The sequence below is a fragment of the Corythoichthys intestinalis genome, chromosome 5 (genome assembly GCF_030265065.1).
Source record: "Corythoichthys intestinalis isolate RoL2023-P3 chromosome 5, ASM3026506v1, whole genome shotgun sequence".
Lineage (NCBI taxonomy): Eukaryota > Metazoa > Chordata > Actinopteri > Syngnathiformes > Syngnathidae > Corythoichthys > Corythoichthys intestinalis.
Window position 1 is genome coordinate 33,584,021 of NC_080399.1, and position 22,649 is coordinate 33,606,669.

The following is a 22,649-nucleotide window of genomic DNA, read 5'->3' on the forward strand; positions in this document are numbered from 1 at the left end:
CAGTAGAGCGCTAAGCGCTAATAAAGAGCGCTAAACGCTAATATACTGTATAAGATTAACGTTACTGTCACTACTAGCTCACCTTACGTTAGCACTGCGGAGGGCTAGGTTTCAATTAGTTAAGACCGCTTTCGATGCGTGGCTAACGTGTCTTACATACAGGCTATAACATAACATAGCGTTGTGGAGTGATGAGCATGTCAAATAAAAACTCAACAATGCTAACTATCAATTTTAGCTCAGTAATCATTGCTGGATAAAACACCAAGTAGCACTAGTCCCTGATGTGCTCCAATACAGCCTGTATCATACATTTATTTTGAACAGTGCAAAAACTTAAATCCTATCAGGACTTACAGTTTAGACTAACTTAAAACTTAACTAGAACTTAAAAATGGCTTGACACAAATAGAAATTTAATTGAAAAACGTAGGAAAAAATCCTAACTTTTAAGTGATGTGTGTTATCAAGCGTAAAGGCATTTTTAGGTGTGTTTATATATATATATATATATATATATATATATAAATAAGATCTAAAGGTTTTTTGAGTGAAAGCAGTGAATTAGTCATTTTTTAAAATTCTAGTTACATCTGAGATGCAATTGTTGGCTGTTTTCAACAATATACATCAAAAATAAAGACATTGATTGACTGAAAATGATAAAATGTCTTGTTTTCTCATGTATATCTATAATTGCTCTTCACCTAAAAATATATTTGTTTTATCCGATTACTCGATTAATCGATAGAATTTTCAGTCGATTACTCGATTACTAAAATATTCGATAGCTGCAGCCCTAGATGGAAGTTAAACTTTGCAACTGTGAAGTCTATAACTGGATGATGTACAACATTGGTCACAGCATGTGAAATTGTGTGCGTGAAGTATAGTAAGTGAAATCAGTCCACTCTAATTCAGTGTGCAATGTGAACGTCAACAATAGCATTTTTGACTTAACTTCTTGTCTCTCATTGTCTGCAATTCTGACATGTATGCTGACATTAATTTCATTGTTTTATTTATACCCTGTTAAGACATATGTAGCTGTTTGTTGTGCCTCATTTGTCAAAGGGGGGTGGCACATGCATATTTCACTTTTATGAGCTTTTAATCATGCTAAATGGCCATTTCCTGGTTAAAAACACAGTTGGAGAGGTTTTCTGAACCATACACCTATGATTGAGAATTCGTCGAATGTCTCCAGTCTGCTGAAACGCTTAGTGGTACTTTTCCCTAGAGCTCACACTCTGCTCTGACATGTGTCGTATTGCTGCCCCACAGACACCTCAAGACAAGTTATCATGTAATGCTAGAGCTTCACTAACACTTAGCGCTTGGGCAGACTACAAGATTGAGGAAATGTATGTGTTGAGTCCGACAGTGAGCTAACAAGATTATTTTATTGCACTGAACTTTTATTGAATTGTCCGTAATGCCCAAACGTCACACTACCCTACATTTTAAACTCGGGATGTTCTGATCGCATCATTTTGCACCCGAGTCCGAGTTACCTGATTTTGAGAATCTGGCTATACAATCCCGATCTGATAACAAAAAAAGATTGTTTTTTGTTTTTTTTAAACAAAAGTTCCAAACATGTTACTGTCCCACCTTGCCTCCTTCATAATGTCAATTATGTTTAAACAAGAGTGTAGAAAAATGCTTGTTGTGCCTTTATCGTAGAGCTACCAAGCTTCTCTGGTAAGATCAAAGCTACAAACCTGTCAATCATGGTTAACTTTAAGTACCAAACGCAAGCTGCATTGGACGGTTTGGCCGCACTGCTTAGCAGGAGGGAGGGTGTGGCGCTGTTCGAGCATGAAGCAAAAAAAACACAACTATATTTTTAAAATTAAAAACCCAATCCTTTTAACTTGATTCCGATCCTCTGGAAATTGCACTATCGGCCCGATTTCCAATCACGTGATCGGATCGGGACATCCCTAACTGAAACCACAGTAAAAAGCTCAACGTGAGTATGGAGAGAAGTAGAGATAAAGACGAGAGAAGGGTGGGGCGAGTTTCTTAAAGACACAGTCTCATTTCCATCTTTTTGAGACCGCCATGATGCCAGCACAATTTTATGTTAAGTCTTTACTTGAATATGCTGTGAAATATGTTTGGAAAAATAGGTGATATCCCACCTTTAAACTTTTATACCATTTGTAAGTTCCATCCAACAGCAAGAACTTCAGGAACATGCCAACAATTTTGTCATCCCCATATATTTGGAACATTTGCATATAGAACTGACAAAAACAACATAATGTTAGCTTACTTTTTCTGTGGTTTAGCCTCAGAGGCTGTAGCATTGTACTCCCCAGTCTCTGCTTTGCTGCTGTAGTCCAAAAGACTTTTTTAGTATTATTATGTGTGGCTCATGCCTAAAACTTTCTGTGACTGTTGAGGCAATGAAAAACTGACAACCACGAGAGAATGAGTGCTAAGAAATACTTTAAAAGTGTGACTGACTCATCAGTGGGCTTGCTTGGAGAAAAGCCTTCATGATAAACCAAATGATTGACCTTTTTGTTCTTTCTAGCGTATTTTGAGGCAATGGTGTGTTGAGCAAAAACGTTTCCACACTCTCTAAGACCATCTGGATTGTAGCTCGGCAACGACTGTTTGTCATCATGTGTAGAGCCGAGCCTGCTGTTGCAGGCCTCAGATATTGCTTAATAAGCGGGAGGATGATAAGAGCTGCAGAGAACACGGAAGGAAGACGCCCGTTTCCTAGAAAAGCAAAGACTTGTCAGCTTCTTTTCCCGTTTGAATTCTGTTTGACAAAGCCTGGCACACAATCGTCCCTCTGAAAATTCCATTTATTGTGCAACATCTACTATATCCAAAAGATAAATGGCGTTTGCGCAATGCGCATGTCCAAATATACCCAATGTTTGCTTTTATTTCTTCTGTCTGCATAAACAATATTTTCTTCAGCAGTCAAACCATTTTCTGACTTTCTGCCTCTCATTAGTGTTCTCCTTATTCCTTAAAGGCTTCCTGAATGTCATCCGGGTCCAAAACATTTCTGCAAAATATCTAACATTTGTTGATGTTACCCCTTGATTTTATTTCAGGCATTTCAATCTTCGCATGAAGAGAGATACTACTCTCTTTGCACCAGACATGAAGGTGGACGTTTCGGGAGAAGAGTCGACATATGATACCTCTCACATCTACACTGGAGAAATATATGGTAAGAAATGTCTTCCTTAAATGAATGTGCTGTGCACCGACTGGACGCAATTAGTAGTCTGACTACTTGCAAAATGTAATAATGTCCAACTCAAGTTATTGACTACTGTGTTTTGTCTTAACAAAAGCAATAATTTTTAGTTTGTGACTGTCAGAGGGGTAGTTTTTAAGCAATATGTTTAATGATTAGTATGCTGTTTATATGACTGCATAACTGTACTGCATCGTACAAAGGGCTGTTTACGCATGGTGCCAAATATGAATGAGGTTGTTTAACAAAAGAAGCTCAGTTTGGCCAGTCGTTTGGATTTGCAGCACACAGGCAATGAGTAAAAAAAACCAAAACATTCCACTGCAGCATGTGTATAGGCTTTTGCAACCAAAGGGAATAGTGCAAATAGATTATTTCAACCTTTGAAACAGACACAAAGCAGCAAATGTTGCTCAGTACGTGACTCGGGAGAACATGCAAAGGAGTGGAAAACTCCCACTACAAGTGAAAACATTTTCATAATGACAAGAAAGGAGCCCAGTGGAAGGCATCCCTTGCATTAAACACTATCAAAGATATGGTGCCTGTTTATATATTTTAAAAGCAGTCCTTAAAAGGTATGTCAACCCCTGGGGAAATGTTAATATTCCATCATTTATCCATAAACGCATGCCTTTTGTATTCATATCATACCACTTCGTGTAATTACACACAAGAAAATGAGAGAAATTTGGATCGATTGTCAAGCTAAAACGACCGGCGCCCGAGATCTGGCAGATTGTGTGCGTGACGTCATTACAAGTGAAGAGAGTGCCACCGGCCACTAGGGGGGCAGCGCCTGTGTGCATCAATATAATTTCTTCTAGTGAGGGGAGAATTAGGGGTGTTTTGAGCTGTTTATGCTGTTGCATTGTGTTCGTCCTGCACATATTCCAGGTTCCCTCATGAAGAAACACCCCTCGTTGTCAATAAAGAGAATTCAGAATTGACAGTGAGGGGTGTTTCTTCAACAAGAAAAAGGCTCAGTGCTTTAATACTGAATGGCGGCGATGATGGCAGACAATTTCGTTTCTAGTTTCAGCGACGAATCCGACTTAGAAGGACGTAACGAATGTTCATCTAATGGTGACGAGGAGAGTTACGAAGCTTTAATCGGTGTTTTAGGTTACCAATTTGAGCCCAAACAAACGCCAATGCAGCGTAATGAAACGGTCATTGAGGGGAGCAATGACGCTGATGAAACATTGGCAACAGATCATGTGGGAAACACCAATGATTTGTTTTGCATTTCTTTTTGTGAAGCTGATACACCGTGACCGCAAAATAAAGTAATGTATAGAATAATTATCATTTATTGCGCTATCATAGCTTTCGCTCTGCCAACAGACACAAATATGAATGGGATCAGAGGATTTGTTCTATATATTTTACGAGTGATAATTCATACATGTGTCCAGTCCTGTAGCCAATGCGTGATATTTTTTTATTATAAAAGAGTACTCACTCTGGCCATTTCGAGCTTGGCTGCTCCCCTCCTTTGCTTAGCCTTAGCCTCCTTTGCCAGTCATCATCTTCTTTCTTGATATCTCGGGACATTTAGGTGGGTGTGCGTGTATGGTGGGCACCGCATCTCCTTTGAGCAGCAATCTTTTAGCAAAACCCGATTTCACTTGTCCATAGTTCGAGAAGCTTTCAGGTGGAAAATGCGCACCACAGAAAACCGTGTGTGGAGGCTGTGTCTAGAAAATTAGCCCTCTTTGCACGGACAAACTTTACCCATTGTCTGCGTAGTCCACCTTTTTTTTTCGCGTTCGGGAACTCATGGATACTATATTCCGATAAATAGCTATTTTGTACACCACATAGCACATCAGTTTTGAACCATTTTAGTGATATTTTGGTCAAACAAACCCGAACGCTACTCTCTCGTCAATAAAAAAACAATGGCACCTGGCTCCGCCTCGACTTTCATTCACTTGTAGTGACGTCCCCGCCCCATTCTGCTGTTTCCGGAACACTTTCGGAAATGTTCGTCATTTTGTCTGATCAGTCTGATCTACTATGTCAGCCACATTAAAATGAAGTATATACTGTTCCCTTGAAATAAGTGTTCCCCTTCTGAAAAGTTTTCAGTAGGTGTGCACTGATCTCCATATTCTGGCCAATCACTGATTTAAAAACAAAAAAAGAAAACTTGACATGCCAATCTCGATTTTTTTTTTTTTTTTTTTTTTTTTTGCTGATCCTGATTTTTCTTTCATAAATAACAACATTCACCTTTAATATTGCAATCAATCTTGCTTTGTTGTAAACGATTGAACATTACCTGAGAACCAAGAAAGTTTTTAACTGCACATGCAGTTGTTCTCTTAAAAAAGGAAAGTTTAAAATTTTCTTTCAAAACTAATAATTGGAACTTCCATTTACCCAAAAATAAAATGCAGCAACATTTTGCTTTTCAGAAAAATGTTTGAGGAAATAGATTTTTCTTAACTAAGTACTAAATTAGATCGCACATGTTTCTAAGCCTTCATTTTCTACATATAATGCCTTTTAATGCTGCAACAGTTTGAATGTGAGCCAGATATCTACACTCACTAAACGGGTATTATCTGACGGAATTCACTCATCGAGCTGGCTGCAAAACAGTCACAACACAGTGACGATAAAGAACGTCCATACAAATTCCTCTTCTTCAAATATTAAAATGGCCAAAGAGCGGCAGACTTGACCATTGTAAACATAGATTAGAGTCAGAAAGTAGGAAAATACTGTAACCATGAATGTTGTGCCCAAATGCTAGTGGGCTAATGTGGCTAACTGACTTGAGACGTGGTTTTATTTCATTTGCAAAAGCTGTACAACAAACCATGATCATGAACGCCACATCCACTTATTGTTATTTGATCTGGATTACATTTTGTGGTAGTCTTTCGCCTTCCCATTGAAGTCTCTGTGGACCAGCACAAATCACTACTGGTCTCACATTGGCTGAGTGAGCTTGTCACTCCATCATGCGTGTTTGCCTCCTTTTCTTGTTGTTGTGCCTTGGCTTTGGATTTTGCAATTTTATATTCCACAATCACCACTTAGCTACTGTGGTTAGATTTCTTGTTGCTGTCAGTCCGTCAAATAAAATGTATAATTTTTCTCTCAGGTGAGAAGGGCACCCTGGCTCATGGCTCCATCGTGGATGGTAAATTTGAGGGCTTCATTCAAAGTTTCCACGGCAACTACTACGTGGAACCCACTGAGCGATACTTGGAGGGCAAAGACGTGCCTTTCCACTCTGTCATGTACCACGAGGATGACATACGTGAGTCCTAGACCACCGCATGCTCACGATTATTCAAACAGGCCTTGCAGTAAGCGGTTTTACTGATTTACTGATTGCATATGGATAGGCGTGATCTGAAAGTGTAAGGTTAATCTCGCTGAGCTGATGTAGGCGGACTGGTGTGAAACACCCGTGAAGAGCTGAGCTACCAAGGGTGCTCATTAGCTGAGGAACATGATCTTTCTCTCAGGGTGCTGGCTCATTAAAGCTGTCTATACAGCGATGGTTGGGATAGTGAGCAGCACTCGCACTTCATTTTTCGTCCTCTTTCACATTTTAACTGTGTTAAAGATGAGAATCATTACAGAAAGTAAGCGTACCGGGCAACAGAGGCTCAGGTGGCGTGTTAGGATAGCGATTAGCTGATCATGAATAGCATCGCAAACAGAGTGACTCAGGGGGATAAGTAGCTAACAATGTCTCCATAATCCTGACAATGTTGTGTCGGCCTCTTTCACTTAGACTATTCTCACAAGTATGGCCCAGAGGGAGGCTGTGCTGATAGCTCCGTGTTCGAGAAGATGAGAAAGTACCAAGCCTCTGCTGTAGAAGAGCCATCCAAGGTGAACTTTAACCCACACTTGCTGTACTGCGAAAAAGTGAGAACTCTAATCTGTGGAGCCTGGAATGAGATGCAACACAAAACCTCTATTCACTCATTGGCTGCTTTTAACAGCGAGAGACTTCAATTCCATTTTGAACCAGTAGAGCGCCCTCACAGTCAGAATGGATTGAACGTCTATTCCCGTCAATAGCAGTTAAAGGAATTAAAGTTCTATGTTACTAAATACTGTATAGTCATTCTTTCATTCATCATCCGTGCCGCTTATTCTCACGAAGGTTGCAGGGGTGCTAGAGGCTAACCCAGCTCACTCTGGGCAATAGGCAGGGTAAACCCTAAAATCAGACAAACTAACTAACAAACAAACAAAAATGATATATTATGGCCACTGGATGGCAGCAAGATTACCGTAATTTTCGCACTATGAGCCGCCACCTTTTTCCCCTCATTTTGAATCCTGCGGCTTATAGTCCAGTGCTGCTGATTTCTTGATTTATTTGAGTTAATAGGTAACATTTTATTTGACAGCGGCATCAAAAGACTGCAATAATTATGACATGAAACTGTCATGGGCATGAATGACTACTTATGACAGATGTCATTAAGTGTCATCAGGCAAATTTTGTCAGTAACTTCAATTATGTCCATTTCAGATCTTTTACATCCATTCAAAAGTGAGATAATTTGCCAGGTGACACTTAATGACATGTGTTATAAACATTCATTAATATTTATGACAGTGTCATAGTTGTGACGGTCGTATGACGCCGCCGTCAAATAAAATGTTACTGGTTAATATCATTTGGTGTAAATATCCCATCATACAGTGAGGACACCTGTGGCTTATATTCCGGTGCGGCTTATCTGTGAACAATGTCATTTTCGTGTCATATTTGGTGGGTGCGGCTTATAGTCAGTTGGACCTTATACTTTAATTGAACTGCAACTCATTTCCTCCTTTGTTACCAGCCAATCCACAGTCAAGCAGTCGATAATGAATCTGTGATGTTAAGAAAGAAGAGGATGGCACAGGCTGAGAAAAACACGTGCCAGCTCTTCATCCAAACAGATCACCTCTTCTACAAGCATTACAAGACGAGAGAGGCTGTTATTGCTCAGGTGGGATGCACGTAAACAGATGATCTTGCGTGGGCTTAAGTGTACCACTCGTAACGCAATGTTGATTGTGTAACATGACACGCCATATTAACTCACGACAGTTGGTTTTCATACGTTCTGCAAGCTCAGTAGCATAGAGAGTGCTCTTTGTTTCAGGCTTTTTATCACACTTTAAAGAAATGGCAAGTCAATACAATTGAATACACTTAAAGGGATCCACGGCTAGAAAGACTTGTAGTTCTTAAAAGATAAATGTTATTATGAGTTTTAAAAAATGATATTGAAACCCCTCTTGATGTTTTCTTTTTATACAATTTGTAAAATTTGTTTAACTAGTATGTCGCCATTGTTGTTGACGTCGTAGGGCGGTGATGCTGCCGGGCTTCCAGAGTATGACCCTAAAAACATAAACATGTCATCTTCTTAATCCTTTTTATTTGAACCAGAGAGCAACATTAATGCAGGCATGAAAATCTCTCACCTTTTGGCGAAATTCGCTGTTTTGAAGTCAAAAAGGGTGACCTACAGTATGTGAATTGTGTAGATCCGAGGAGAAATTTTTTAGGGGCGGTGGCAATTTTTTTAATGTCGGCCGCTTGGTATACAAGCGGGCAAAGCGGCACAAAACCAAAAAAGCGCACCACAGTGGCCAAAACATTGACTTATTTTAACGAAACAAAGGAGGGTACAGTTGACTTGTCTTTGTTGATTTACAGTTGTCTTCTCTGCTATAATAATAACCAACACGGCCCCGTGTTCAATACAAAACCCTCCTACCACAACAAAACAAGTAGGAACTAATATTCACATAGGAACTAAAGTTATACGACATAAAATATACAATATAAATGAATACTACATCACATTTGTAAAATACAAACACAAAATAAATAATAGCCCATTTGAATAAAATAAATTGAAATGAGCTAAAACACCTGTAATTTTATAATAAAAATAATACACAGATCTTGCTTACACAATTAACCCTTTAACACCTTAGCCTATTTTGGCCGAATTTGCATGCATTTGAGGTTGCCTTTATATTTCAAAGAAAAAAATGTTTACAATGGCCAAGTTGGGTCCCTTTTTTCAGGACACCTTGAACTTCATGTCCAAACTGTTGTTTTCTTCACTGACCAATTATAATCCACATTTTGGACCCAAAAACAAAAAAATCCCAAATCTTTTTTCAAAATTTGTAACGTTGATGCCCCATTGACAACCAAACATGCTCGACCAACCGTTTTGAAGCTTGATAATATTTATTCAACTTGTTAGGATAAACATTCAATAGAAAAAAATAAGATTGAATAGTTTTATGTTTGACAATTCAACACAAACTGCAGGTATGGTCATAGGCGTTTTTGGCCTTTACACATACTATGGTCAAAACAGGTTATATACAGTGCAAAAAAGATTATATATATAATCTAACACACAAAGGGTTTGGAGGATATCTCTTTGTGAAGTTAGGTGTTGTACCCATCACCTTATCAAAATTATATACATACATGCAATCAAGCTTCTTGAACTCACATCTACATAAAATTGAAAAGATTATAGTGAAGAAAAAAATATATATACTGTATATATAACATAGAAAAAAAGTATTTTAAAAAATATTGACAAGTAGTTCAGTTCAATTCAAATTTTTCAGGCATGCGACCCAATAAAGTTTTTTTTTTTTTTTTTTTGCGCACTCAATAAAGCTTCTTCTTGAACAGGTCACGGAGCTGCGTCACACACAATGTCACACAGCCTACTCTTTCGCCGTTTGCGCACTGCTGTCACCTCTACTCGCCGAGACTCCGACTCATCCCAGGAAAACAACAACATACGGCTCATCTTCTTCCTTGAGTTAATGAAATAATGCATTAGCTTGCGCTAAATGTAGTTTTCGATTCATTCTGCACGTTTCAAAGTCGCTCGCTCAAAACAACCGGCCGTTGCTTGCGTCGCATGCCTCCCTTTCATTAGTTGGCGCCTCGCTCGGAAACTTATTAAAAATGATCATATTCGGTTCGTCTTTCTTGACATCACAACGGCTCTTGGGATGTGTAGTCTTTTATGCTGCTTTCGGTTTTGAAAAAGAACAAGAAATGATGGAAATATGGAGATAGATACATGGTCCATTCAGCGTTTTAATGCATATTTATGAGTGCAGTAAAATTATAAAATTCAAATGACATTATCTCCCATTTTTCTTGGTCGATTGACTTCAAATAAAAACTGGTGTGGACATCAACTTCCGCACTTTCAAATGAGACCAACCAGCGGCACATGGGTGACGTAATTACAGCGTGACGAAGCTTCAAAGACTATATGCGTAAACGCGTCGCTGCCGACACTTTCGGTGTTAAAGGGTTAAATTGAATAATTTCTGTGTGGCGCTTTAACTTGAGAAAATCCACCAATAAAGCTTTTCAAAACCATTCATAAGGGGAAAAAAATCATTGAGGCATTTCATTTGTAAAATACATGTTAAAATCTTTGTCATTGGGATTGTTTTTCTCTTTAGCACAGGACTTCTTTTTTCTTCTTTCTTTCAGAAAGAAAGCTGACCAATACGTGGGGTCTGAAAGGCAAATTATTGTTGGATTATTATCTTTAAATACCCGCCACTTTTTGAGCAGAATTCTAGCTTTGTATAGGCTACTGTTCCTATTGTTGAAAGCACAAAAGTGTGTAATAAACAGTGTTGTTAATAACGGTGTTACAATATAACGGCGTTACTAACGGCGTTACTTTTTTCAGTAGTGGGTAATCTAATTAATTACTTTTCTATCTTGGCAACGCCGTTACCGTTACTGAGGACGGAAAGGCATGCGTTACTATGCGTTACTATATTGGTCGAAAAGTCTGAGGGAGACGGACTCACCGAGACGACAGAGCAGAGCAGGAGCGGGGAGGAGGCTAGAAAGTTGTGACGCCGACCAAACGCGATGCTAGGTAGCTCCAATAATACATGTTGTAGCCGATAGCCGACAAACTACGCCCGCATGTTATGGTAGATATGGTAGACATGGTAGATATCACATGTACTGTATATAGATATAACTAGATGCAAAATGACAGACATGGCACTTAATGCGTTAGTAGACAGCCGCCATCTTAAAGCAGTAGGCTTTTTAGGACGGCTCTGTTGTAGAGAACCTTCCTAGCGAACCTAAGTAAATTTTTATCTAAAATACTTCTAAATCGGCAAAATCTTGACTTGAATCTATCTTTAAATGATGAAACAGTTTTAAAACTTTCATATGTCGAAAGTAGAGAGAAGGGAACTAATGCAATAATGGGAGCAATTTTAACAACTTTTAACAGTTGATTCAGGGTAAAGGGTAAATTAGGGTAAAGAATTGGGCTCGGGCCAATTGTACCAAAAACCTCCACAAAAAAACTTCACATAGTGTGGCCAATGTTTTTTTTTTAGGAAAAAAAAAAGTAATTATCACCAATTACTTTGCCAAGTAACTAATTACTCTTACAATCAGGTAATTGAGTTACTAACGCAATTACTTTTTGGGAGAAGTAATTTGTAACTATAATTAATTACTTTTTTTCAGTAAGATTAACAACACTGGTAATAAACAACTAGCACATTTATATTTTGCATTTTGTTTTCTTACTGTACCAAAAATGAACCAAACCGTAACCTCAAAACCGAGGTACGTACCGAACCGAGATTTTTGTGTACCGTTACACCCCTACTAATAACATATTTTAATTAAAGAAAACAATTGTGGCTTATTAGAGCCTACAAGTCCTAAAGTCCGAGGTTCCCTTTAATACAAAATAATAGCAATCCATATGGTGAAAATTTTTTCAGTTCTTTTGCATTGCAGATGCACACAAAATAACTGATACCCTCTTACATGCGAGTGTCACCAGAACATTTCATTTACTTTTGGTTCAGTTTATTCAGAAAACATCAAAATGAGCCACTGTTTTTTAGTTTAAAAAAAATTCTAACTGCCTATTAATTCCTCTAATTCTTGTGGCTATGTGTTGGCATGTCCTAATATCTTTCAGATTTCCAGCCACGTCAAGGCCATTAATGCTATCTATCAAGGCACAGATTTCTTAGGGATTCGCAACATCAGTTTCATGGTGAAAAGAATCCGGGTAAGTCTTCTATTTAATAAACACCCCCCGCCACCGCATTCTCTTGTGTTTATGTTGGAAATACTTGTAATCCTGTTTCCTCTAAACAAACCTGCTTCCTCCCCCGCAGATAAACACCACCAGTGACGAGAGGGACAAGTCCAACCCGTTTCGCTTCGGGAACATCGGCGTGGAAAAGTTCCTGGAGCTGAACTCTGAACAAAACCACGATGACTACTGCTTGGCTTACGTCTTCACTGACAGAGACTTTGATGATGGCGTCTTGGGTTTGGCCTGGGTGGGAGCCCCCTCAGGTACTGCAATACTGTTGTTCCCATCAGAATCAGATAAATTTGTATTTGCCAAGTACCGTAATTCTGAAGTAAGAGAATTTTTACAGTTGTTCCTTTTAAAAAAAAAAAAAAAAAAAAATTAGAAAATGAAAAGAGAATATTTGTTTTTCTAATTAAAAACTAATAAATGTGAAATATATAATAAGGGAATATTTAGTTTTCCCCTTTATGTTTGTTAACTAAAAATCAAATGAAATGAATAAAGTTAAAAAAAAAATATTTACTGTATTTTACTTTTTATTTAACAAAAAAAAGTTTAGAAATGAATCAAAATATACTGTACAGTATTTGCATTTTTTGTTAACAAATGTAAATGGCAACAAAAAAAAAATTGAAACGAACACTTGGTAGAATTCAGACAATTTTGGGTCAACAATGTCATGAAACAATTGCCTTACAAAATCGTTCTAGTAGTTCAATATGACTAAGGTACTTGTTATGGGAATCAGTCAAATATTTAAAAGACACATACTGTATTTTTCGGACTACAAGTCGCACCAGCCATAAAATGCCCAACGAAGAGAAAAAAAACATACAAGTCGCACCAGAGTATAAATCGCATTTTGGGGGAAAATTTACTAGATAAAATCCAACACAGAACAGACATGTCATCTTCAAAGGCAATTTAATATAAAAATAAAATAGAGAACAACATGATGAATAAGTGTACAGTGTACAGTGCATGAACAATGAAATACAAATATACTGTCCTCACCAGGACGCTACGGCTCGGTGCTGGCTATTCAGCTGGCTAAACTCCCAAATGACGATGCTGTACGTCCGTATAATTTGCTGAATCAATTTTGTCCTCGATACCAAACAGGTTCGCATCGACGTAAATAAAGGAAAATTAGGTGCTTTTGAGTGAATGAATAAATGAAATATGAAATATTTATTGTCATCATCATCGGTATCATTGACAGTTAAAAATGTGAGATAGTTTGGCCAAAGAAAGAGAATCATTGAGAGTCACAAAATATGGAATAATTTGCCCGAAAAGACAGATGACAGACAAAGGAAGACAGGAAAAAGCATATGCTTATCAATACCCGCCCCCCTAGTTTTACAGCAATGACATGACACAAACGGTTAGCATGCGTTCGCTAGCATTAGCGCATCGTTCAAACAACCACACAACTGGCTCTAAGTGTTCGATCGCGGGTGGAAAACACACCACAACAACAGAAAAGATGATACACACAAGCGTTGCCTCTGTAGAGATATTTTACAAGCATAAACAATGAACGTAGGTTCGCAGCCATGTTTCTCTCTCGCTAACCCGCCCACTCACTCAGAGCTACGTAGCTGTCGGTCTTCTTCTGGCGTGTGAGCGCTCTTCTTCACGTAAACAAGTGCAAGTGCGCCCCCACGTGGGCGTGAAACTGCCACAAACTAAAAGCATGCATTTCAATACAAAAAAAGTCAACAATACAATTGAACACACATTGCCAAAGGCAGAACGCGAATGTGGCCGTAGCTATTATTCAGATAACTATAGCATAAAGAACATGCTAACAAGTTTACCAAACCATCAGTGTCACTCCAAAACACCAAAATAACATGTGAAATGATATCATAATGTGTTAATAATTTCACACATAAGTCGCTCCTGAGTATAAGTCGCACTCCCAGCCAAACTATGGAAAAAAAAACTGCGACTTATAGTCCGAAAAATACGGTAGTTGTTTTCTTAAGGAGGCAATAAAACTATTTATAATCTTTTTTTTTTTTTTTTTTTTTCTCCTTCTTTCTCCTGTATCTCAAAACATTACATACATGCTTTGGAGGGAATCTTGTAAAAGAAAATGTGCTCATCCTTGTTAGGGAGTTCTGGTGGGATCTGTGAAAAAAGCAAGTTGTACTCCGATGGGAAAAAGAAGTCACTCAACACAGGAATCATCACAGTCCAAAACTATGCCTCCCACGTGCCTCCCAAAGTCTCCCATATCACCTTTGCACATGAAGTAGGGCACAACTTTGGCTCCCCGGTGAGTAGCCCATGTAATATATTCACTCGCAGCAAGAAGGATTAAATGGAGCGTGGCTACCTTTGTCTTCTCATCTTCCTTTGACCTTGGCGTTTGTTTTTTTTCTCGCTCATACACAGCATGACTCCGGATCTGAGTGCACACCAGGTGAAGCCAAGAGCCAAGACAAAAAGGAGAAGGGCAATTACATCATGTATGCCAGAGCTACATCAGGAGACAAGCTGAACAACAACAAATTCTCTATCTGTAGTGTGCGCAACATCAGCCAGGTGCTGGAGAAAAAGAGAAGCAACTGTTTTGTTGGTATGTATTAGAGTGTTCATATTTGTTTGGTGAAGAACAAAAAACATACAAACTTGCAGTGGCTTTCAAGAAAATATCAGAGTTAGTCCAGTATAATATTCATTATTTTACTGACCTTTCTTGAACTCATTTCAAAGTACCAGACGGAGATTATTTTTTTTAACGCCCACTTCTTTTTCTTGTTGCTGTACATTTAAATGCTACAGCAGAGGTCTCCAAAAGGGTCAAATAGAAGGTGCATAAAGGTCCCTTGTTGTTTTTGCGTCTGTTATTTGGAATCTCCTGCATAAAAAAAAAAATACTTTTCAACACCTAGCATAAATCATAGCCACATTAATACAGTTTGTTATTAATCAAAGCGCCTGTAAATCTGTCAAGAATTCAGTGAGTCGGAAGTATTTTCGTGAAGAAAATCGCATACCTTACATTTGCTACAAGGCTAACCATAGATGGTTTGGCAAATTTTTAAAGATTGGATAGCCAAATCTTGCCTCCACATGGCTCTTAGCTGCTACACTAGTGCTGACAAAGCTTGTCATTCGCTTCGTCAGACTCGAACACTGTGGATTTTATCGATAAATAGGGCTCCATGGGAATTGGTTAAAGGCTAAACATTGGGTAGTGAGATTGATTCAAAAGCAAAAGGATATCTACCGTTTGCTACGAGAGATTCCTACGCCAACACTGAATAGGCATCTTCAGGACTTGATTGCCGACAGAGGCTCTGTCTGATGCTTCATGCCATTACAGAAAAACAGTCAAAGGCTAGGAGGAGGTGGTTAGGATGGATTTAAAGAATGTCCTACAAATAAGCTGCTATGTTCGGGGTAGCACTGGCAGCAGTTACAGTACAGTAGATCTAAATCCAAGTAATATCTTGTAGCAGATGTCATTTTTCCAGGAACAGTTTTTCAAATATTTCTTCCCTTACCAACCAGAGTCTGGTCAGCCCATCTGTGGAAATGGCCTCGTGGAACCAGGAGAGGAGTGTGACTGTGGCTACAGTGACCAGTGCAGGGACCAGTGCTGCTATGATGCCAACCAGGCTGATAACAAGAAGTGCAAATTAAAGCCCAACAAAGTCTGCAGGTAGATTACAATCTGTCCATCTGCACTTTTCACATCATATTTTTGAGCCAACATTTTCCACTTTGGCCCTCAGTCCCAGCCAGGGTCCCTGTTGCACCGCTGAGTGCAGCTACAAGGGGCGCAATGAAAAGTGCAGGGACGAATCGGAGTGCGCTCATCAGGGCATGTGTAATGGAGTGAGCCCCCAGTGTCCATCATCTGAGCCCAAGGCCAACTTTACTGCCTGCCACGGCGAAACTCAAGTCTGTCTGAATGGGGTGAGTGACAGGAAGTCATTGAGATTCAAGGACCTCTGTCACATGGCTGACCCTCTCCCATTCTTGTCCGCAGGGCTGCTCCGGCTCCATCTGTGAGAAGTACGGACTGGAAGCCTGCACATGCGCTAGCCAAGAAGGGAAGGATGAGACGGAGCTTTGTCACGTGTGCTGCATGGAGAAGAGTGAGTCATGTACTAATCATGCGCTAGGGGGGGCTTTCTTTTTGCTTCTCGTCATCGCTCACTGGGTTTCGTCTCTCCAGTGAATCCCAACACATGCAGCAGTACGGGGTCAGAGCGTCTGGCTCGTTTCTTCAATAAGAAGGTGACCACCCTGCCGGCCGGCTCGCCGTGCAACGACTTCAAGGGGTACTGCGACGTGTTCATGAAGTGTCGTCTGGTGGATGCGGACGGCCCCCTCGCTCGGCTCAAGAAGGCCATTTTCAACCCGGAGCTTTATGAGAACATTGCTGAATGGATTGTGGTAAGTACAATATCTTTTCTGGAAACTTGTGGTTCTTTCTGATATACAAAATATATATAACAAACTAATTTCCTGGAACATACAGAATGTATTCTCGTGTTTTAAGCGTGTTCAAGCAATTTCGTAAGACAAAATGCCTTTTCTTTGTGAGTGAATGTCATTCTTCACTTGGGAGGAAAAATGTAGGAACATATAACTGCATTAAACCATTCATATGTGCATGCTTTGGGCATGGCAAAAACATGTAGATAAATGGTTATATACAGTCATGTGAAAAAATTAGGACACCCCACTAAATATTCAGTTCTTTATTAATAAATGTTCACATAAGAATGTCTGATCTTGTATTTCTTTATCTCTGGAAAAGAAAGGTATAATTGCAGGTAAACAACAAAAATTAACATTGTTTTACTCATTAAACCAAATTTATCAACAAGAATGCATATTCTAACTTAGGAAAAGTTAGGACACCCTACGACCTAATAACCAGTGTTACCCTCTTTGGCTGAAATGACTTCAGTGAGACATTTTTTGTTGCCATCTACCAGCCTTTGACATCGGTCTGAAGAAAGTTTGCCCCACTCCTCAACCCAGAATGCTTGCAAACAGTGACTGACTGTTGAATTGAGTGAAAACACCATGGTGAGATCAAAGGAGCTGTCTGAGACCTTCAGAAAGAAGATTTTAGACTCTTATGAGTCTGGTAAGGGATTTCAAAAGATCTCCAAAGAATAAAAAGTCAGCCATTCCACTGTCCGGAAAATAGTCTACATGTGGTGCACATTCAAAACAACTGCCAACATGCCCAGGTCTGGCTGTCCAAGTAAGTAGCAGACCGCAAGATGCTAAAAGAAGTCTCCAAAAACCCTAAAATGTAATCACGTGACCTACAGCAGGCTCATCTGTTGATGTGAAAGTGCATGCCTCTACAATCAGAAAGAAACTTCACAAGTTTAACCTTCTTGGGAGGTGTGCAAGGAGGAAACCTTTGCTCTCCAAGATGAACATGAAGGAACGACTGAAGTTTGCCGGAGTGAATGTAGACAAAGACCAGGACTTCTGGAATAATGTTTATTGGACAGATGAATTTAAAATTGAATTATTTGGACAACAGAACAGATGACATGTTTGGAAATGTCATGGTTTGGGGAGACTTTGCTACAGAAGGACCTGGCCAACTCGCCATCGTAGAATCCAACATGAATTCAACATGTATCGGAGGGTGCTTGAGGTACATGTGAGATCATCTGTGAAAAATTTAAAGCTGAAGCGAAACTGGACCCTGCAACATGACAATGACCCAAAACATACCAGCAAATCCACCAATGGCTGGCTGAAAAGGAAGAAATGGAGAGTCCTTGAATTGCCGAGTCAAAGCCCAGATCTTAATCCCATTGAGATGCTATGTGGTGACTTGAAACAGGCTGTACATGCAAGAAACCCCTCAAACATCTCACAGCCGAAAGTATTCTGCGTTGAGGAGTAGGGCAAACCTTCTTCAGACCGATGTCAAAGGCTGGTAGATGGCTACAAAAAGCGTCTCACTGAAGCTATTTCAGCCAAAGGGGGTAACACTAGCTGTTAGGTTATAGGGTGTCCTAACTTTTTCCTCAGTTAGAATATGCATTTTTGTTGATAAATTTGGTTTAATGAGTAAAACAATGTTAATTTTTGTTGTTTACCTGCTATTAAATTACTTTCTTTTCCAGAGATAAAGAAAAACAAGATCAGACATTGATATGTGAACATTGTTAATAAAGAACTGAATATTTAATGGGGTGTCCTAATTTTTTCAAAAGTAAGTACTCTCTATTTATCAGTAACCATTTGATTTGATTTCCAGGCCCACTGGTGGGCAGTGCTACTGATGGGAATCGCTCTCATCATGCTCATGGCTGGCTTCATTAAGATCTGTAGTGTACATACACCCAGCAGTAACCCCAAGCTTCCGCCGCCTAAACCACTTCCAGGTGAGTCTATGCATGTAATTGAGGTATGGCAGTACAGGTATGGAACCTGTTCCTTTAAACGAGGATTAGACTAAAATGTTTTTCCCAGACAACCAACGTGAAAATCCATCAACTATAATCCAAATGTTGCTACTCAATTTTCCATAAAATTCCCAGGGCAAAATTTAAGCTGGCAAAAATCTGTTAAATATATTCATTATTTTAAAAAAATATATATGTATTTATTATATTTTGTTTTATTTTTTTTATGCTACTCTTTTTTTATGCTATTTTCAGCTACTCTCCCCATTCACGACGCTAGATGGCGCCAGATATCATTGAAGCGATGTTCTGTCATGACAGATCTCAGCTACTCTTTTTAGTTAACCAGTTTGCATTATTTTATTGCAATGTTTTTCTTTATTCAGATTTGTTTCAAGACTACAGTTATAGTTAGACTTCACTTTAATGGTTAATGCAGTTATTGCAATTTTGTTGTTTTATCACAATAGATTGGTTTATTTACATTTCAACAACCAGAAGCCATTCATTTACGAATGTGATTGCACTTTAGTTTACATATTTAAATGTTCAGATATTAAGATTTGAATGAGACAAAATAACATGTTTTTTCTCTCAAATATGTTGTTATAATCATTTATTTCGGATGTACTGTAATTATTTTCTGTATAAAAATGAATTTGGTGTTCAAAAAGTCTTTTTTCAAACTTGAGTCTTGAAAAAGAGGGGGTCGTCTTATAATCAGGGCCGTCTTATATTCGGGCCAGTATGGTATTTAATGTGCGCTTGACTGAGCCAGGATCTGTTGTGCTAATGAATAAACCATGTTAATTTCTGCCCCTTTTCAACTGCAAATATAAACATTTCACGTTTTGATAACTAAATCAGGAAGAAAAAAAAATACTCTGTTTTAAATGATTACAAAAAAAAATGTTTTTCCCACAGAATATATTTTTCCCACAGAATGTAACACCATATTTATATAGTAAATATGGCAGCATCACTGCTCTGTTGAGCCAATTTTTAAAAACATTTTATGGACTGCATAAAACTTAAGTATTATTGCATTATTAGTCATAACCCATAATGCTTTGATGTTATGATGTAATTCCATGTCGTATTTGTAAAAATTACGGTGATTTTTGCACTGAAAATCGTGACTCGAATCAAAATTACCGTATTGGCCAGAAAAATAAAAAAAAAAAATTTTGAAAACTTTTCAGCCTTTATAGACCCTACTCACCAACGTCACAGAATGACGTGTCGCTGTATCCGGCCGCCATATTGTCCGTCTCTGTTTAGCCCTATTCTCAATGGTTTCACTTAGTCGTTCAGTTTATAGAGCAATTCATGGAAGCCCCGGTGCTTTCAGACGCTGTAAACTCATTGGATGCGTTGCATAAAAGGAAAGGCGTTATGTGGAAAAGCTTCAGTCTATCCATTCGCCAGATCCATATTTGATGCGTAAATCGATATTTTTCGACCCGCTGTCTTCGCCCTCTCTGCCTGACATCTGCTACCCTGATATCTACAACTATCTTGTCCACACAAAATCAGCCTATTCTCACGAAAGTTTGAAAAACTTTAAGAGCAGCACTCTAAGCAACATTACCCTGTGTGATTTCTAAAATGGCGACATTAAAAAAAAAAAAAAAAGTTGACTGCGATGGCCGACGCTTCAAGGATAGGTGGATATTGGACTATTTCTTCAATAAAACACGCAACAACTGTGTCTGCCTCATTTGCAAAGAGACAGTAGCTGTTTTCAAAGAGTTTGATGTGACGCAATATTACTAAACTAGACACGCTGACATGTACGACAACATTACAGGGAAGATACGCAGCGAGATATTATAGCAACTTGAAGCTAGTTTATTTTTTCACAGCAGCAGTATTTCGCAAGAGTCTTGAGTGTCGAAAGAGAAAGCCACAAAGATGAGACTGTTGAAATTATGAATTTAAAAAAATAATAAAGCAAATGTGACACACAGAAGGGCTTGCTAAAATTTGTTTAAATATTTTGTTCTATGTAAATCAGCCAAGGTAGCCCCCCGCATTTTTACCACACCAAATCTGGCCCCCTAGCGGTAATGCATCAACATGACGAGTAGACGGACAATATGGCGCAGAGGCGTGGTTGTGACGTCATGTGAGTAGGGTCTATAGTGTTTCAGTACCTTCAAATGTCTTGTAAGGGCCCCCACTTTTTTTAACAGTTCAATTCTGTTTTTGATTTTTTTTTTTTTTTTTTTTTTTTAAATTGTGTACCAAACTACCGCACAATTCTGTGCGATATCTGGGAGCAGTGTTGTTTTTGGTAGCCCTTTTAATTTTTGTCTTAATTTATTGGATGATAATACTTATTACCGTAATTTTCGGAATTTTTTATTCTCGCGGCTTGTAGTACACTGCAGCTTATTTGTTGATTTATTGTGTTAATAGGTAACACTATGTTTGACAGCGGCGTCATAAGACTGTCATAATTATGACACTATCATGGGCATTAATGAATGCTCATAACAGATGTCACTAAGTGTGATCCGGCAAATTACTGTATGTCACTAACTCCATGTCCAGCGAGGATCTTTTACATCCATTCAAAATTTAGATAATTTGCCTAACCCTAACCCTAAAATGACATATGTCATAGGTATTTATGAATGCTCATGGCAGTGTCATGTCATAATTACTATGGTCTTAAAGTGCCTGTGACACGAAAAAGCATGTTTATTTCATAATACACGCGGTATTTTATGCTCCTGAATGATATGGACCGCTTGGATGTGTGTGGAAGCGATCGCTATATTTATTTAGTTTTTTGAATCCCGCGCCAGGAAAATGAGTGACTTCCGGCTTCGGTCTTGCATTGAGGAGGAGGGCGCTGTGACGTGTACGGTAGAAGACGTCCTCTTCACTATACAGCGTACTGTTGTGTATGGGGACGAATGATTCAGCTGATTTTGCGGATTAATACGTTTATTTTTCGCATCACGCCAGCCAAACGGCTGCAGAAAAATCATTCTGTATGAGGGAGAGGCGTATGCGCCTTTTTGGAGTTTCAAAAGGTTCCTATTCACCGTGGATATTTACTGTGGGACCATTGGACTTACGAGAAAGTGAGTAAACATCTTGTTTTGTATTATGTCAAATACGAATACAGCGATTACAAAGTAAACACTACAAACTTCCTTTAAATGAAGGACTACTTACGTTTGATCATTGATAGGCATGTAAAAAGCTGTCCTAATGGTCATTAGCAGCAGCCCGTTAGCTGCACAACAACTGCAGCCACCCTCCTCCGGGGAACGAACTGTAAATTGCTCTCCGCCGGGCGGTTTGCCGATCCGCGACGACAATAGACAACCGGGTCGTCATGTCAAATAATCCAGGATAGTTATGTGTGATTTTCCGCTTTGAAGACTTTGAAACATCACTCGGTTCGGGTTAGCATGTCGGCTAGCTGTCACGCCTTCTGGTTTGTTTACATTCTCCGAAGCCGGGGAAGGGAAATGACATATGTCCGATTTAGGTGTCATAAAATATAGTTAGGGAGGTGCGACAGTAAAGGTGAAGTCGACAGTTTTGACCATTATGGAGTAATTTTGCCATGTCGCCCTAAATAGATACATTTTTATTATTTCATATTCCATTCAGCACAAGACTGTTATTTTTCATGACCATGCCATTTATTTAGCAATTGGGGAAAATACTTGGATAAAAAAAAATATCCTGTAAAAATATTGAAGTAAAGAGACAGAAACAATGACATTTTGCCGCTCTCTTCGTCGCGTTTTCCTCATTGTGAATAGTTCCCCCTCGACGGGCTGACTGGTCCTTCTCAAGCCATTTATATAGCTATTGGGGAAAAATACTTGGGTAAAAAGAATATCCTGT

General features: G+C 38.9%; 1 protein-coding gene and 1 pseudogene across 1 annotated transcript in view; one reads left to right on the forward strand and one right to left on the reverse strand.

The window, feature by feature from the left end:
• The window catches only part of LOC130915901 (protein mono-ADP-ribosyltransferase PARP6-like), a 35,002-nt pseudogene extending 32,523 nt beyond the window's left edge, over positions 1–2,479 (reverse strand).
• Positions 1–22,649, forward strand: part of LOC130915899 (disintegrin and metalloproteinase domain-containing protein 10-like) — a 37,197-nt gene that overhangs the window by 7,306 nt on the left and 7,242 nt on the right. Inside the window, exons 3-15 of the mRNA XM_057836094.1 lie at positions 3,084–3,202; positions 6,351–6,509; positions 6,993–7,093; positions 8,062–8,211; positions 12,241–12,333; positions 12,443–12,626; positions 14,490–14,653; positions 14,773–14,956; positions 15,895–16,045; positions 16,119–16,302; positions 16,376–16,484; positions 16,565–16,785; positions 18,629–18,755. Of these exons, the coding sequence (XP_057692077.1) occupies positions 3,084–3,202; positions 6,351–6,509; positions 6,993–7,093; positions 8,062–8,211; positions 12,241–12,333; positions 12,443–12,626; positions 14,490–14,653; positions 14,773–14,956; positions 15,895–16,045; positions 16,119–16,302; positions 16,376–16,484; positions 16,565–16,785; positions 18,629–18,755 (1,946 nt within the window). The remainder of the gene's footprint in view (positions 1–3,083; positions 3,203–6,350; positions 6,510–6,992; positions 7,094–8,061; positions 8,212–12,240; positions 12,334–12,442; positions 12,627–14,489; positions 14,654–14,772; positions 14,957–15,894; positions 16,046–16,118; positions 16,303–16,375; positions 16,485–16,564; positions 16,786–18,628; positions 18,756–22,649) is intronic.